Source organism: Danio rerio, chromosome 23 (assembly GCF_052040795.2).
Source record: "Danio rerio strain M-AB ecotype USA chromosome 23, GRCz13ab, whole genome shotgun sequence".
Classification (NCBI taxonomy): domain Eukaryota; kingdom Metazoa; phylum Chordata; class Actinopteri; order Cypriniformes; family Danionidae; genus Danio; species Danio rerio.
Window position 1 is genome coordinate 28351606 of NC_141043.1, and position 16584 is coordinate 28368189.

General features: G+C 35.3%; 2 protein-coding genes across 4 annotated transcripts in view; both read left to right on the forward strand.

Annotated features, from left to right (window-relative positions):
* The window catches only part of esyt1a (extended synaptotagmin-like protein 1a), a 37420-nt gene extending 34520 nt beyond the window's left edge, over positions 1 to 2900 (forward strand). For all 3 annotated transcript variants that reach the window (XM_087307168.1, XM_087307170.1, XM_087307169.1), the window contains 2 exons: positions 1989 to 2038; positions 2118 to 2900. In XM_087307168.1, coding sequence (XP_087163294.1) covers positions 1989 to 2038; positions 2118 to 2145 — 78 coding nt within the window. In that variant the 3' untranslated portion in view covers positions 2146 to 2900. The remainder of the gene's footprint in view (positions 1 to 1988; positions 2039 to 2117) is intronic.
* Positions 2901 to 6616: 3716 nt separating this feature from the next.
* The window catches only part of fmnl3 (formin-like 3), an 88211-nt gene continuing 78243 nt past the window's right edge, over positions 6617 to 16584 (forward strand). Inside the window, 1 exon segment of the mRNA NM_001346154.1 lies at positions 6617 to 7295. Coding sequence (NP_001333083.1) covers positions 7182 to 7295 — 114 coding nt within the window. The 5' untranslated portion in view covers positions 6617 to 7181.

Sequence of the window (16584 nt, forward strand, 5' to 3'; positions counted from 1 at the left end):
TCTGCCAATGAGGTAAGAAAAACAAACTTGTTTTTGGTTTGATACATGAATATTTTGCTTGCCCCATTGGCAGGTTATTTTGTTTGTTTTATGAAAAAACTAACTTTATAAAATTTTCAATGATTATTTTTGCAAACAAACCAATGTTTTCTTTACTCATCTAGAAAATGCTTCTTGATTTAAGAATATTTAGTTAATTGGATGAAAATTTTTACAAAAACTCTAAGAAAAATATTGCTTTCCAGTGAACAGCTTATATTGGACAGTGATATTTTGATTTATATATAAAATATTGATAAAAATTGTGTTCCCGGGTCAGATATATTCATAAATATGTATTCTTCAAGCAAAACAAATCATTTGTTTTTAAATGGGTAGTATATGCACACAGTGGGAAAAAAACGTACAGGTGAAGGGAAAGTGATTAACCCTCCCTTGAAATTTTAATACATTTTCAAAACATTCCCAAGGTGATGTTTAAGAGAGCAAGGGAATTTTTCACCGTATTTTCCTTTATTTATTCTTTTGCTTGTTTGTTTGATTTCTGATGAAAGACGTTTAGTTTTGCTGGAATAAAAGCTTTTTTATTAAAAAAAAAACTTTTAGGTTAAATCTTATTACTGTTACTACAATAAATTACTGCTGCCCAATGACTTGCCTAATTTACCTAATGTAACTAACCTAATTAACCAAGTTAAGCCTTTAAATAACTAGTAAAATGTTATGTACTGTCATCATTTCAAAGCGAAAATAAATCGGTTCCTAGAAATTTGTTACTAAAACTATTATCTTTTAATATAATAACCACTGTTTTTTATATATATGAAATATATATAAAATGATATATCATAAATCATACATATATATGATGAATGAAAAGCACTTGGGAAATATTAAAAAATAATAATTAAAAATGGTCACACTTTATTTTGATGGTCTGTTTGTTGAATTTAAATTATATTGCATCTACATGGCAACTAAATCTCATTAGATTATAAGTAAAGTGTTAGGTTGGGGTTAGTGTAAGTTGACGTGCAAACTTTCTTATGGTCATATGTCTGTTAAAGGAGAAGTATCAACAGATATTTAGCAGACAGTCTACTAATACTCATATAGACCATTAAAATGAAGTGTTACCTTAATTTTCACAGGTGCTTTAATAATTTTGCCTTCAGCTGCATATTAATATTTTCTTTATGAAGTTTGGGGACCTTTCAGATTATTCTTTATATTGATTGAAGACTATGAATAGTTGTGATGCTGTATATAATGTAATACTTAAGAGTTTTGTTCTTTTTTTCTCCGTTACATGGAAATGTATGCAGTATGTACAGTGCTTAGCATAAATGAGTAAATCCCCCACAAATCTCTCATTTAAATTAATATTTCCTATAGGAAGCTTTACAGGGTTATATTTGTGCATATACATTAGATTAGTCAGTACTGAAGCGAAATCTGGAGCTTATCTAACAAAATAACTTACAATAATGGTTCAAACAATAGTAGCTCAAATTTATAAGTTAGGGAAAAATATTAATTACCATTTTTAAAAGAAGAAAAAATCAAGAGAAACAATATAAATATATATATATATATATATATATATATATATATATATATATATATATATATATATATATATATATATATATAAATAAATTTAAATGTAGTTTAGTTGAAATTGTATGGGTTTTCATATATATTTGCAATATTTTGCATGAATTTATTTGCATTCTTTTTCACTTTTGAAGATGTTTAGTGACTAAAATAATATTTTTATGAATAAATAAATCTGTTTTGTTGAAATGCACCAAAATACATTACCTATAATCACTGAGAATAAATTTATTTATATTTATATTCACATACAACTGAGAAAGTATTCATTTTCAAAATGGGGTGTACTCATATATGCTGAGTGCTGTATAGTAATTTCAGTGAAAAAATAAAAAAACAAGTCACGCGATTTCACTCTTAATGTGTTTCAGCTTCAGATAGATTTTAGTCCGCTGGATCTCAAGACTGGAGTGTCACAATGGTATGTGCTGCACTCATGTCTACATGCATTAAGATTACATAGTGTTTGTGTACATCTAATCTTATTTGTATAATTTCAGGTATGACTTGTCACACGAGACCAACTGAATGGCCTTCCCATGTTGACATTGTTCACATTGGTTTCATGGATGTTTACTTGTCCCGACACTAGCAGGGGGTTGGAACATTCCTAGAGCAGGGTGTCCAGAGTTTGATGGAGTCAGGACTGAGACTGCTCAAACTAGCCTTGACCCAAAATATAGCCTGCTTGGTTAACATCGTTAATAATGTTGGCACTAGAAGGCTATGAAGGCAACGTAATGGAGCAATGTTACGCTTTTAAGTATTTCATTTTGTAACTCCTAGAGGTGTGTGATGTTTATTTTTTATGAATATACCACAGTTGTTGTTTTAAAGTGATGATTCACCCTTAATCCTGTTTGACTTCATATCTTCTTTTGAACAAAAAAGAAGAATTTGGAAGAAAATTGAAATCCGGTAACTATTTACTTTCATAAAATCTTAGGGCTCTATTTTGACGGTCCATGCGCAAAGTTTTGAGAATAAACCAATCAGTCACATCTCCCATTCTCTTTAAGAGACAGTTGCGTCGCTGCCATAAGCGCATTTGCTAATTACATGAGGCAAAGTAAGTGGAAGTGGAAAAACTGAGTGTTTCACTAGCAAGGAAACAGTTAAACAGAGCATCTACAGTGCGAGAATGAGAGATAAGGCATCTCATAATCTACTTTCACTTTCGCTCTCGTGGATAGGGAAACCTTGTACACACAGATATCCATTAGCCTATACATAATTAATTTCGTTTGTTAAGCGCAAAGATTTGTTTTAAAACTATTTCTAAATTCAGTTCTAGTTTCCAGCAAACAAATAAATGAACAATAATAACGAAGTGTGGTCAAAAACCTGAGTTATATCCAAATACACATGCTGTGTCCAAATGATCTGAAACCTGACAGGTGGAAAAATCTAAGCTTGTTTTTAATAAAACAAATATGAATATAGATATAATAAATAATACTGCTAATAATGATAACATTTTACTAAAGCAAATTGTTATGAATGAACTGAAAAAGCCTCTCGAGGTGAAGAAGACATGAAGGCATTTTTTAAATTTATGTAGGCTGGAAAATAAAATGTTTTGTAATATTTTAATCCTTTATATTTATATCCTATATATATATATATATATATATATATATATATATATATATATATATATATATATATATATATATATATATATCCTTATTAGATCCTATATATATCCTTAATATTTTTATTCTTTTTCATATATAAAGATATTTGCGTATTGGCTCTACATCTTGTGTTTATTAAGCAGTGTGTAAGCGAGGCGCACAACTAACGCACTCTGTGCTCGACTTTAGACGGCTTTGTTTTGGTCTATTGAAAAATCTATTATTGTTTTCAAAATAGCAACGCGCTAGCAATGCGCCTTAGAACGCCTTTCTTTTTAGACCAGAACACCTATGGGCGCACATATCAGCGCAAATGCCTTTGCTATTTAAACACCGTGACAGAAAACGACTCTCAAAACGACTCTTGCGCCACGCTGAAACTAGCAAATAACAATTGCGTCGCGCCTTGCGCCACATTGCGCCTGGTGAATGATAGAGCCCTTTATGTGTGTGTCAATAATACGGTGCTACCGTATCATTGCCGTAACATCCTTTAGTATGTCTAATGGCTTCTTTTGCGTTTTTACAGGGGGAAAAAATTGTTTGGAATCACTTGAGAGTGAGTAATTTTTATATTTGGGTGAACTATTACTTAAATGATGTTTGAGGTGACATTACAGATGTCATGATTGCTTTTCCCCCTCAAATAAGTAAATGGTTCAAATTAAAGCCAGAGGAGAGCATTTGGTATTTCAGATTAACAGTGTTTAGTTCATGAATCAGTCTGTTTTTGATTTAGTCATTTGAGTCAATGATTCAGTGATTTACAAGGTTTTTAAATCAGTTCGCTGTTTTGTACAAGTTATTTGAATGAGTGAATGCCTAACTCATTAAGTGACTTGCAGCTTTCATTTTAAATTTATTTGTCATTGACAGACCTAAACCAACTATGGCTAAATATTATGTTTAATCATCAATAGCATTTTTGTTATATATATATAACATTGTCATGTTATATAATTTTTTTTAATCAAAATCACACACCCCTAGTGGCTTTTACTTTTTTTCATGACTTTTTTGATTAATTTTTTTTTGAAGAAGTTGGAGCTTCTGTTACTCTGTGTTTTTTTTCAGTGTTTGTTGCATTTCATGTTGACATTTTAAGTCAGGTTTTGCAATTGATTTATTTCTTAAACATACAATCTGTTACAAAATATTAACATTGTTTTTCTTTTTTTTCTTTTTTACATTGAATTTCATTAAATTGTTTTTGTTTCCTTTGAGATCGAAGAAAAGAAAAGCATTTTTAGCGCTTCTATATTATATAGTTCACATATTTTTGATACATGTTTGAGAGTATACAATTCATTTTACACATATCAAAAATGTTTCAATCACTGTGCAAAGTCTGTATTTTCCAAAGATTAACTGAAAAATTATGTTTGTGATTCAACCAAAATGCAGCATGAATATTCAAATTTCAAGTGCCATTGAGTCTCTGGGAGACTCAGAAATGTTACAAAATGATAGAGTTGTGTCCTGCAGTGCAGAACTAGTTACTGCTGAGAAAGAGTTAAATAAACAGCCGAAAGGACGAATTTTTCTTCTTCTTCTTCTTCTTTTTTTTTTTAAACTTTACTTTGAAATGTAGTATTTCTGCACCCTATTCGAGCTTGTATTGCAGTTTTAATAAATATGCTGTTTGCACTTTCAATGCAAAAGTTTCATTGTTTTGCCTCTACATTGTATGTCTATATTAAAAAAAAATGAGTTGGCTAAGCTGGTTGGCTATTTATCTTATGTTCAGAATCATGATGGTATTCCATATTGTATAAACGTCTGGAAAGAAAGTACCGCTACTATCAAATAGCTGTGAGTGAAATAATAAAACTACCAGAGCGGTATGGCAAGCCATTTACCGTTTAATTATGTGTCAATAAGGTGCCATTGGTGACACAGTGGCTCAGTAGTTAGCACTGTCGCCTCACAGAAAGCAGGTTGCTGGTTTGAGTCCCGGCTGGGCCTGTTGGCATTTCTATGTGGAGTTTGCATGTTTTCCCTGTGTTTGCTTGGGTTTCCACGGGTGCTCCGGTTTTCCCCTCAGTCCAAAAACATGCACTATAGGTGAATTGGATGAACTAAATTGGCCGTAGTGTATTGATGGGATTGTGAGAGTGTATGGATGTTTCCCAGTACTGTGTTACAGCTGGAAAGCATTCGCTGTTTAAAACAGATGCTGGATAAGTTGTTGGTTCATTCCGCTGTGGCGACCCCTGATGATTAAAGAGACTAAAGGAAAATGAATGAATAATGTGCTATCTAATTCCATGCTTTCTATACTTTTTAGATAGCAGTAGCTAGTACATTTTCCATTAGATACTACTTTTTAGGTATACTTGGGTAGTATTAAATATTTAAAAGATAATGGTAGCCTATTCATTACCCAGCTAAAAAAATGTGTTGGTTCTATTTGATACAGGTATTCATCCATATTCATTCGATACTGTATAATATTATTCTAGTGCTTATTAATTTTAAAGTAGAACATTTTAGATATGTGTATGATACTATGTACTGTGCCAATGTATCACTATAATAGGCGCACTGTTACTTTTCTTTCGTTAGACTATTAGTAACAAATGTCATATTTTTGCCATTGACTTCTATTGGGATCTGTCATTGAGAAATCAACCATTCAGTTTTCACTAGTGTGTATTTTAGTTGTGACTAGTACATATTTTTATATAGTAGTTAGTTAGTAGGTTCTGATTCTTATTGTAGATATATAGTAAACATTACGATAAACTACCATTGCTTAGTCATTAGATACAGTGCCAATTAAATACTAGTTTTATATATTAGGCTACTTGCTATTTATACGGTGGACTGTTTTTTTTGTTTTGTTTTTTTGTTTTTTTGGATAGTAATACTTATTCATTAGGTGTTTGTAAAAGGACATATGTGCTACAGTGACTATAGAATAGTCATTTTAAAGTGAGCAGTGGGCTATGTATCGATTTGATAGTTTCTAGTTTTCAATTAATAAATACATCCACACTGAAAACAATGATTCAAAGGTGATTGCTTGGATTTACTGAATTTTTTTTTAAAGTTAAGTGGTTAACATTTTTTGGGCTGAATTAAAACAAATTAAGTTGAACATTACTACATTTTAATTTGTTTAATATTTCTATTCAATTGGTACTTGTATAAACTAGTAATTAATACAGACTTGTTTCAACAGGCAACAGTACTTAAAGAATATGCATATCCATTGTAAAATAAACAAAGTATCTAAAATATAAATACTAGCATTAAAAAAGTAACCATTGTTTATTAATTGAATGTAATAAAAGCTTGCCATGCAACCGGACTACTGGATGATGCTAATTCTAGGGATGCGAATTTCAGTTATCGGCCGGCAGGAGGCGATAGAGTTAATGAAGCTCCAGCCATTCATTTTACGCAGTTTGTAGATTTGCGTGAGGGGTGGGATCAGTTGCATGTAGTTGGTTTTCATTGTGGACGCTGTGAGTTAACAGATGAGCACTAATCTGGATCACGCAAAATCCAACATAAACAAAAACTACAGGATCAACAGGAGAAGAGAGACAACATAACGAGGAGTTAAAGGGGACTGACTGCTTGACATGGAGTGTCCACACATCTGCAATACAATACTTTTCATGAGGAGGATAAAACTGAGACTAACTTAGGATAGAAGTGATACTTTGTGGCTGTTTTATTCATGTTTTTTTACATCTAAAATATAATATATTTAATCATATTGTAATCTAGGGATCGGTTTAGAAAAGGATCGTTTTTTTTTTTTACTTTTTGAACTTTTGTGACAAAAGAAAACGCATGTGGAATGTGATCGCACGAACTGGATGTATTTTGGATTTATAAAGGGCGCCGGGAGGCAGAGAGTGAATTAAACGCAGAGCATCTGAATCCTGCATCTGGTCGACATTATAAAAGTTAAATATGGGGAATATTGAGAGTGTGGACGGGCAATCTGAGATGAAGCATCATATCATGCCCTTGAAAGTTCCTATGCCTGACCCAACAGAGCTGGAAGAAAGATTTGCTATAGTTTTGGTGAGTATGCATTATGTCTTACTATACAGTAGGCTATGTATTGTTTCTTTTAAAACATATTTGGAACTTTAAAAGGCTATGCACATTTAAAATATTAACATAATTTACATATGCACATTAAATTAAAAAAAATTCTTTAACAATGTTTCCTTCAACATAACACTTTCTCACCAATGTATTCTTAAAGATACTGTTTGACACTCAAACTTCACAGTGATCAACAGATAAGCACAAATGAGCGAAAGAGACAGTGTTGACATTTCACTGATGTGTTCCGTATGTCAGAAGCGCGTTTGCTTTATGACTTTCTCAAATGTTTCCCCGCCACCCCCATTTTGTTAACTCGCACGCTGATCCTCAGCCCTTTTGTCTGTGAAGCATCACGATAAATGATGCGATATCAAGACACACAATTCACTTTACTGGACAGAAGTTTTGTTAGGCAAAATGAAACATACAGGCAAAGAATATGATTTTATGAGGGCTGGAATGTAACTCATCTCCTCATTGAGCGCAGCATTTTCTGAATTCCCCCAAAACTCCTACGAGCGAGAGATGTTGAAAGATCCGCCTCCTCTCTCGCTCTCTCCGCGTCTCTGTACCAGGCCTGATGTGAGTGGACTTTTATGTAAAATACAAACACACTTGCAAGATCGTCTGTCATGTAAATCTGAAATTATGAGGTCATCAGACGTGTTTATATACGGTAACTAGCATCATAACTTTTGGGAACATCGCCCACCCTGATCTGTCAAACAGTCAGATTTTTTTTTTTTACCAGCTGTTGATTTATTTGCATATTAATAACGCATTCATTCATTTTCCTTCAGCTTAGTCCCTTTTTCATCAGGGGACGCCACAGCAGAATGAAACGCCAACTATTCTGACACAAGTTTTTTTCTTCAGCGTATCCCTTACAAAAAATAGCTAACTGCAGTAAACTGAAGTTACCTTGCAGTAACAGCAGAACAACAGCAGTGTATAGAAATATAACTGCAGTAAAATTAAGTACAATTCCTAACTTGCAATACAATGACATAAACAGTTCAAATACAGTACAATTTCAACAGCAGTGTAAGTTGCAGTAAATTGGAGTAAACATTACTAAAATATTTTGTACTTTTTTCAGGGATGTTTTTTGGATTCAAGTCATTTTCTTATTGGAATTTTAGGAGTTTATTTGCAAAAACAAATAAAAAATGACTGCAGTGAACTAAACAGTACAACAGCAGTAGCCTATATTCAAGGATAACTGTGGCAAAATTGCAGTATAATAAGGTATAAACGTATAAACCCAGTTGAACTATGACGCAATAAAGTTCAACAGCAGTACAATCTGCAGTACAACTGAAGTAACATTAAATAAACCGAGAGGGGCAATATAGTTATATGTTAAAATTTATTGCACTTAAGTACATCAGTATTAAAAGTGCACTTTAGTTTTAATATATATTGCAAATATAGATGATTGTAGATGCCTTTCTGTAGTTAGTTATACTTCAGAAAAGTGCAATACAATATTGTGGTAGTACGTCAGCAATACAACTAAAGTACTGTAACCTCATTTGGAAACAATTGTCCACCAAGCAGGAAAAGTAGCAGTTGTACAGCAGTTGTATTGCAATAGTAATATGGCAGTTGTGCCGTAGTAGTATTTTTTAGTTGTATTACAGTAGATGTACTGCAGTTGGTTGTATTGTAGTACTTCAGTTGTATTGCAGTAATATTGTAAGATACTTAAACAATGCAGATTTTCGTGTCCAAAACACCTGCACAACAAAAACTCCAGTATTCCTTTAAAAAATGGCAGTATTTAAAAAAAAAAAAAAAAACTGCAGTCATTTTTTGTAAAGGATGCCCCTTCAGCAACCCTGGGATCATTCATTCATTCATTCATTCATTCATTCATTCATTCATTCATTCATTTATTCGTGTTTAAAAAACATTATATGGCTGGACAGACAGACAGACAGGAATTGAGGTTACTTGCATGCTGCTGCACAGTTGTTGTTTTGGGTGTTACTACATTACTAGATGTTTGCGCTGGTGTTACTTGGTGATTGTTCTGAATGATTGCTTTGGGGTTGCTAAACATTTGTTTGGATATTAAAGGGGGTTGGTAGGCAGTTGCTATGGTATGGTTGCTTGGGTGTTGTTAGATGTTCTGTTTCCTAGGTTTTTAGAACATTCTGGATGTTGTTATGGTATTTTTTGACAATTAGGGTAGAATTCCAGGTGTTCTAAGGTGTTACTCAAGTCATTGGTGACTGCAGCTGTACACACTGTGTGTACCTACAATGAGAGGGCATGAATTAATTCAGTTATTTATTTAATATTTTTATTACATAATTTAAATAGGTTTTGTCATTAACAGTGAAATTATTTTATTTAACAAACCAGTTCATGTTTTGGCACTGAAGCATATAGCGTATTTGTTTTGAAGCACTGTTAATCGTTCTTCTATTTTATCTAGTAGATAACTGACTCTATATATATATATATATATATATATATATATATATATATATATATATATATATATATATATATATATATATATATAAGATATATTAAGATATATTAAGATATAAATTATACCAAACAAATTTTATTTCAAAAAGATTTTTTTTTTCAAGAAAAATATACAAATGATATTTTCCACTACTCAACTGTGCAGGTGGATGATTTGTTTTGCTCTGTGGAAAATAAAGATTTAATCAATGCTCCACTGTGATTGTTGTATCACAAACCTCTGTCAAATATTTCCAATTTTTTTAATATGTCATAATTTTAAAGATTACTCTTGAGGATCTGATTTGGTGCTGATGTGCTTTCATTTTCTCCGTCTCACACGCAGAAAGAATGTTCTTAAATAATGTAGCCTATGACAGCAAGCATCAGTGTTTCTTAAGATTGAAATAAGAATAAGGGATGATGGGGCAGAGTGGTGCTGGATATGTGCCTACATTGGAATAAAATCCTGCGTCCCTGACTGTAATGTTGATAGGTGATTGCATGACAATTGTTTTGATGTTATACTTATTTGATAGGCAGTAGTGATATGGTTGCTCAGGTGTTGTGAGGCAGTTGCTAGGCAGATAGAAGGCTATTCTTTAAGGTTATTTCTTAGATAGATAGATGGATTGAATTCCTCTGATGGAATAGGCATTTGCTTCTATACAGTTAATCTGGCTACTATGTTTTTTTAGGATGGATGGACGGATGGATTGATTGATTGATTTCATTCCCTGCATCCACTTACATAATGTTTTGATTTTATAGTTGATCAAAGAGTTGTAGTTTAACATCAAAGTGACCTCATTCTCTCCATACTGGACTGAGGATGGAAAGACTGACCATCCCAGGGTGGGTCCGAGGTCAGTTTCAGAGCCTCGTGGAGAGTCTTCTTTAGGTTCAGCCAGATTTCCTCTCACTTCTTTCAGTTTGTGGGAAAGCATAACATTCTGAGTAACATTTGAGTTTCAGTGCTGTTATCGGCTGACAGCATGGGCTGGGTTCTGTCTGTCCCACGCGGCAGATAAAGAAACATCAAAGTGTGTGTCCATCGCTCTGGAAAAGAGGTCTTTGGCATTACTGATTAGAGTCAAGTAGGTTAGATGTGTTTCTTCTATCTAAATGCTATTAAATCTGAATAGAACTACACTCACACAACGACACATGATTACTTGGGTGTGCATTATTTTTTATTAATTTAACAGACTAGAGTTAGCTATTATGCTTATACTATGATTACCAGACCTGAACCCATTTTTCAGATGTTGCTTTTAAAAACATTTGTCATGTTTTTGTTCTCATGACCAATTTATTACACATCACATCCAGAGCTATTTATTTATTTTAATTTGATTTTGGTTGTTGTAGGACTGCACAATACATAATTTCAGCACTGATATCTGCAAAAGTCGCATCGCAGGTTCTGCAATGTCAAGATGGGATTATAATAAACAAGGAACCACTGCTCTGAATAATAACTTACATTGATAGTCAAAATCATATTCAAATTTAATGCTGTCAAGACCTGCCTGCAAGCATTTTAGCACTGCGCTTGATTGAAAAATATTGGACACATTGGTTCATCAGCCAATCAGAATCAAGGATTTCAAAGGCCCCACTGTTTAATAAACATTTGAAAGAAACAATATCCCCTCACAGCCTCCTATTTATGCATGTTTCTATTGAAATACATCATGCAGTCAGTGATGTAACCCTTCCTTCCTTCACTTCCGCTCTTGATTTCCTCTGTGCATCTGTTTGTAGTGCACATTTAGCTCAGTTTGAGGTTGTGTCTGCTCGTACCATCTCTCCTCCCTCAGACAGACAGTGTATAATGATGTCATAGGTGAAGGCCATGCCAGCACAGTAAGATCCGTGCAATGATGGCTTTTACAGGAGCTCAGCACACATAGGGGGAGATGGATCAGGGGACGAGACCCTAGGGTTACATCACAAGGCTGCATGAGCTTCACTAATAAAAAGCTTAGGTTCAGGCCTAACCGAGCGCATGTGCCGTATGCATCATTTTGCTCTTTTTCCTTTTGTCTGGCTGATTCAGACTCTGCTCTTTGCGGCTGGAAACAGCTGCCTGACATTTTTCCCTCGTTTGCGAAAGGAAATTGCTTTGTAGAGCTGAAACTGTGGCCAGTTTCTCCAGCGGTGCCTGGAGAGATCAGGACGTTGGCTACTGGCTTTCTTGATGTTCTCAATCTGGACCACTGCATTGGTTTGCTTTGGTCGCGCAGCTTTCCAGCTTCAGACGGTTATGATTTTCTTTATTCAAATTGGCAACATCTTGATTGAGTTATGAATATATCAGGTTTCAGGAAGGCTTAAAGTGATAGTACACCCAAAATGTTTAATTCTGTCATCATTCATTTAGTCAGCCTCCTTGTGTTCCAAAACTGAGTTTGTTAAGTTTTGTGAAACACAAAAGGAGATGTTTTGAAGAATGTTGGGAAAAAAGTAGTGATTGTTTTCCATGTTTTCTTTGGTTTTTGCCACTAGCTATGGCTGTCACTAGTTGTTTAACCGATTACAAATCTCACGGTTCGGATCACATTAAGGTTTTTTAGTCTCGGATTGGACTATTTTTCATATCAGCCTAAAAGGGAGGAGACAAATGTAACTTGCTTTCCATTTATTACAATACCTATTAAAATATAAAAAATAAAATGAGGAAATAATCAGCTAAATAAAAATAAATAATATTCATTACTGTGAAAAATCCATTGTTACTACTATTGTTGCTGATAACGCTAAATTTATGAATCTAATACTATATTTTGTACAACCCATATTTATTTTTAGTCTCATTTTCAATAAATGATTCAGTTATTCACTCATAAAAAATCATATTTTAATGCTAGATGGGTCATTTTTGAAGTATTATTCTGTGGCATATGTTTAATGTCTGGTTGTTGCCACCTATTGGTTAAATAATGTAATTGTTGTCTACAACTATTTTTTTTGAGCGTCGTCGAATGTATATAATGTAGGGCTTTGCAATTAATCGAAATCGAATCATAATTTGAAAAAATGTGATTAGTTAATCACAAGAGGCTGCAATATAATATGTAACATATATATGTAACAAATAACATCTGAAGTGCTTCAAAACCAGTTTGCTATGCTTCAGAAAATTAAGCATGCTAGACTTTCTGCAATGGTGTCATGAGGCATCGCAGACATGGTACCGGTTGTTGTGAACAATGCCATTATACGAGAAGAAACGATTGAATCTTGTGTCATGGTGCCCATTTGGTGCTTATGACTCCCCACCACAACACCCTATGTCAAGGACATTTTTAAGAGCTGTCACAGAATTGTTGCTACAGATTATTGAGCTGAAGCTTGAATTAAATTAAAATCAGCTTGAAATAAATCGCAAATCAATTCCCAATATCTGTCAAAAACATTCCAATTAGCAATTTTCCTCAAATCGCACAGCCCTAATATGATGGTGATTTTAATCTTTACCATAAACATCAGTGGTTATATCTACATTTTTGCACTAAGGGGCTGTTTTGTCGTACTGCGCCTTTAAGGTTAGTCCTTCCCGCCTACTGTTTCTACATGCATTTCTGCGTGCCTAAATCTCCTCCCTCGGCCGTGTCAGACAACAGACAGACTTAAAAGAAGAAGATCTCACTTAACTTTTTTGAGAAATATTACAGTAAGAACTTTACCAATGAGTATTTGTTGTGCAGTAGCATCGATGAGTTAGGGTGCTTTCACACCTGTGAATCGATTCAGTTGTTCCGAAACAGAGATTACAATTGTTACATTGTTGCTCTTTGGTCTTGGAGCAGTTCGCTTTCACACTGCAAAGTTTCTAATCGGACCAAAAGAGCTAAAACAAGTCACGTGCGAGTAAACTCTCCTCACATTGGTCAGAGTGTCATGGTTTATTTTGCAGCGTCCCGCTCAGCTGTCAGGAGAGGTGGTGATTTGGTGGTGATTGACAGGGTGCGCGCGTGACGTGTCTGAGGAGAGACACGGTGGGGAGGGGTGAGAAGGGTGCGCGACGATGCCTATTTGAGGACTGGGAGAGAGACGCGAGATTACCGGGAGATCATCACTCGTTTGCGGGCATCCGGAGACTCGCGAAACTTCCCGCCCTACTCATAATTCTCTCTTCATATAGCCGTAAGCCTATTACATATCCATAAAACACAGTGATATAACCACGCTCGGATCGTTTGCTTTCTCACTGCAATTGAACCGCTCCAGGGTTCGTTTCAACCGAGCCGAGACCACCTCATTCAAGCGATCTCGGAGCGATTACTTTGGCGCGGAACAGAGCGCGATTGCCCTGTTCACATATGCCAATCGAACCGCGCTAACTGGGCAAACGAGACACGTTCCGAAACAAAAGTGTAGGTGTGAAAGCACCCTAACACACAATGTCGTTACAAAGTTCGTGCACACACAGATACACATGCACACACACACAGACAGAGAGAGCGCGCATTTAGCTTTACACTCTTTTTGCATGCATATGTGACAGGATACAGGTTAATCTCCACTGCCGTATGGATATCTGTTATGTTAATGTAGAAAATAAATCTGATTTAACGTCCACAAACCGGGATTGAAGCGTCTTCCTTTATAATTGTTCTGAAACACGGCTGTGCTGATGAAGTAAATCGCTGTAATTCTTTACACACATGCACTGTTTTAAAACATTTTAAACATGTGAAACTCACTCTTAATCATATTTGATGATGATTGATGATCCTAGCAAACTGAACAGACCTTTTATTCCCAGCTGCTTTGCGCACATCTGGTCTTGTTGATATGATTATACACGTGACTACTGGGACATATTAATACGTGCAGCTGTCAATCAATTCAGTGGGCGGGGGGACTGCACTCCTACATCAAGTTGCGGTTAGTCTGAAAACCGCTCCAATTGGTCCACCGTTTTTATGTTGTTAAATTGAAAAAAAAACGACTGGGTGTGTTTATATCACCTCAATATGACAATCTGTACACTATATCTACACATATGTCTGTCCAAACAGCTTGAAAAGTAGATTTTTTCACTTCACTTCACTTTTACTTCAATTTAAAACTTTCCATCAACTTCAACTTGACCACTTACACCATGAATTATTATTGTATTAATTCTTACTGTACAACAATAGAGTTTTGTTCATTTTTTCCCCCGCAGTTCAGCTTGATGTCGACAGAACTCTAAATCCATATGGAACGTTCTATGGTAATGGAACACTCCTTCACCTCTGAAACTGAAGTTGGGGTCTGGCTTCCCGACTAAACTTCTCCATATGGGCCTCTGTTTTGTTAAAAAGACAGGAGGTGTAATTTTTTTTCAGAGGTGCAGTGATGGAGCGAGAGTAGATGTATGTGAGATATCCTCTTTCAAAGTGCTCCCGCTTGACTGTGCTGCTGCAGATTCCTGTGGTCGAAGCCACGGGAGAACTTTAGAGAAGGAAAATTCCCTTTGAACTGGCTGTCTGCCACCATGCGCCATTGTAATGGTTTTACCAACACTTAAAACAGAATGTCGTACTGTGGAGCTGCTTCAGTGGTTTATTTTCTTGTTTGTCTACTTTGAAGTTTACACAGAGAGATTTGCTGTCTCAGTTATTGAAGTAAACTTCTCTTTTTTTAGCGATTCCGAGTTTTATGATGTGCGCCACACAGGAAGAGGCGACACAGTGACCCTTCCAGCCCCATTGCTTGTCGGTGTGACCCCTGACACTGTGCTGTCTGTCATGTCACAGTATTTGATAGATGTCACTCGAGTGGAACTAATGGAGTCAAGCTGTGGCCCCTGTTTATGGGACATTAAATCTAAATCATTTTCATTAGTTTGGCCCGTGCTTCGTTTATCTGCTCTGTGTGTCTGGTCAGGCTGTTTTCAGGCCTGAGTGTTTCTAAAAAGCCCGCAGGTGGGGAGGAATTGGCCATTGTTTGTTTGTTATGCCGCAGACTCATGCTGTGGGAGTGTACATCTGTTTCTCCAATGGCCCCGTCACAGTCAGGACCAGGACATCTGAGGCTCCTCTCTGTGGGCATCCTTGTCCTACACACAAAAACACAGACTCAAATGTATGTGTTCTGTTTAAAGCTGAAAGTGTACTTTGTTTTCTTTTGGACAGATTCAGTGGTATGCCTTTTGAAGTTTGCACATGTACTAGAAGGTTTCATCCTTGTTCATTGTCTGTGTTTTTCTTTTCAAAAGTTATGAGCGATAAAACTGTCTTTGCACTTGTTTAGAATGGAGTTCTAGATATTCTTTAACTGATTTAATCACACCGGTAACAACTGTGACTACAATTGTTTTGTCAAGATTGGTGTCTTGATTTTTGAGTAGGGTCTTTCTGTCGACTGCAACACAGGGGCATAACATGAAGGGGCCTAACTTGCATTACGTTAGAGGTGTAACTTTAAGTTATGGAGACATATGCTAAACCTAACCCCAATGGCTGATTCACACAGATCTTAGTGTTTGAAGTTGGGGCTGATCTGACCATCATAGCATTGTCAGCCAATGAAATTAGTCAGCAATTGGCTACTGTCTGAGCTGGTGTATTTGCATACAGCGATCTAATTGGCTGACGCTTCCATCGGCGTTTGAAAAGTTGAGAAAGTCCCAACTTCTGCAGCGAGCAACGCCACTGAAACAGTGTAGATGGATCCACAATGCAGTTCGGAAAAGCCTGACTTATTAACATCTACACCTACCCCAACCCTTAACCCAACCATCAGTTATTAACGTCTACATCTACCCTAACCCTTAACCCAA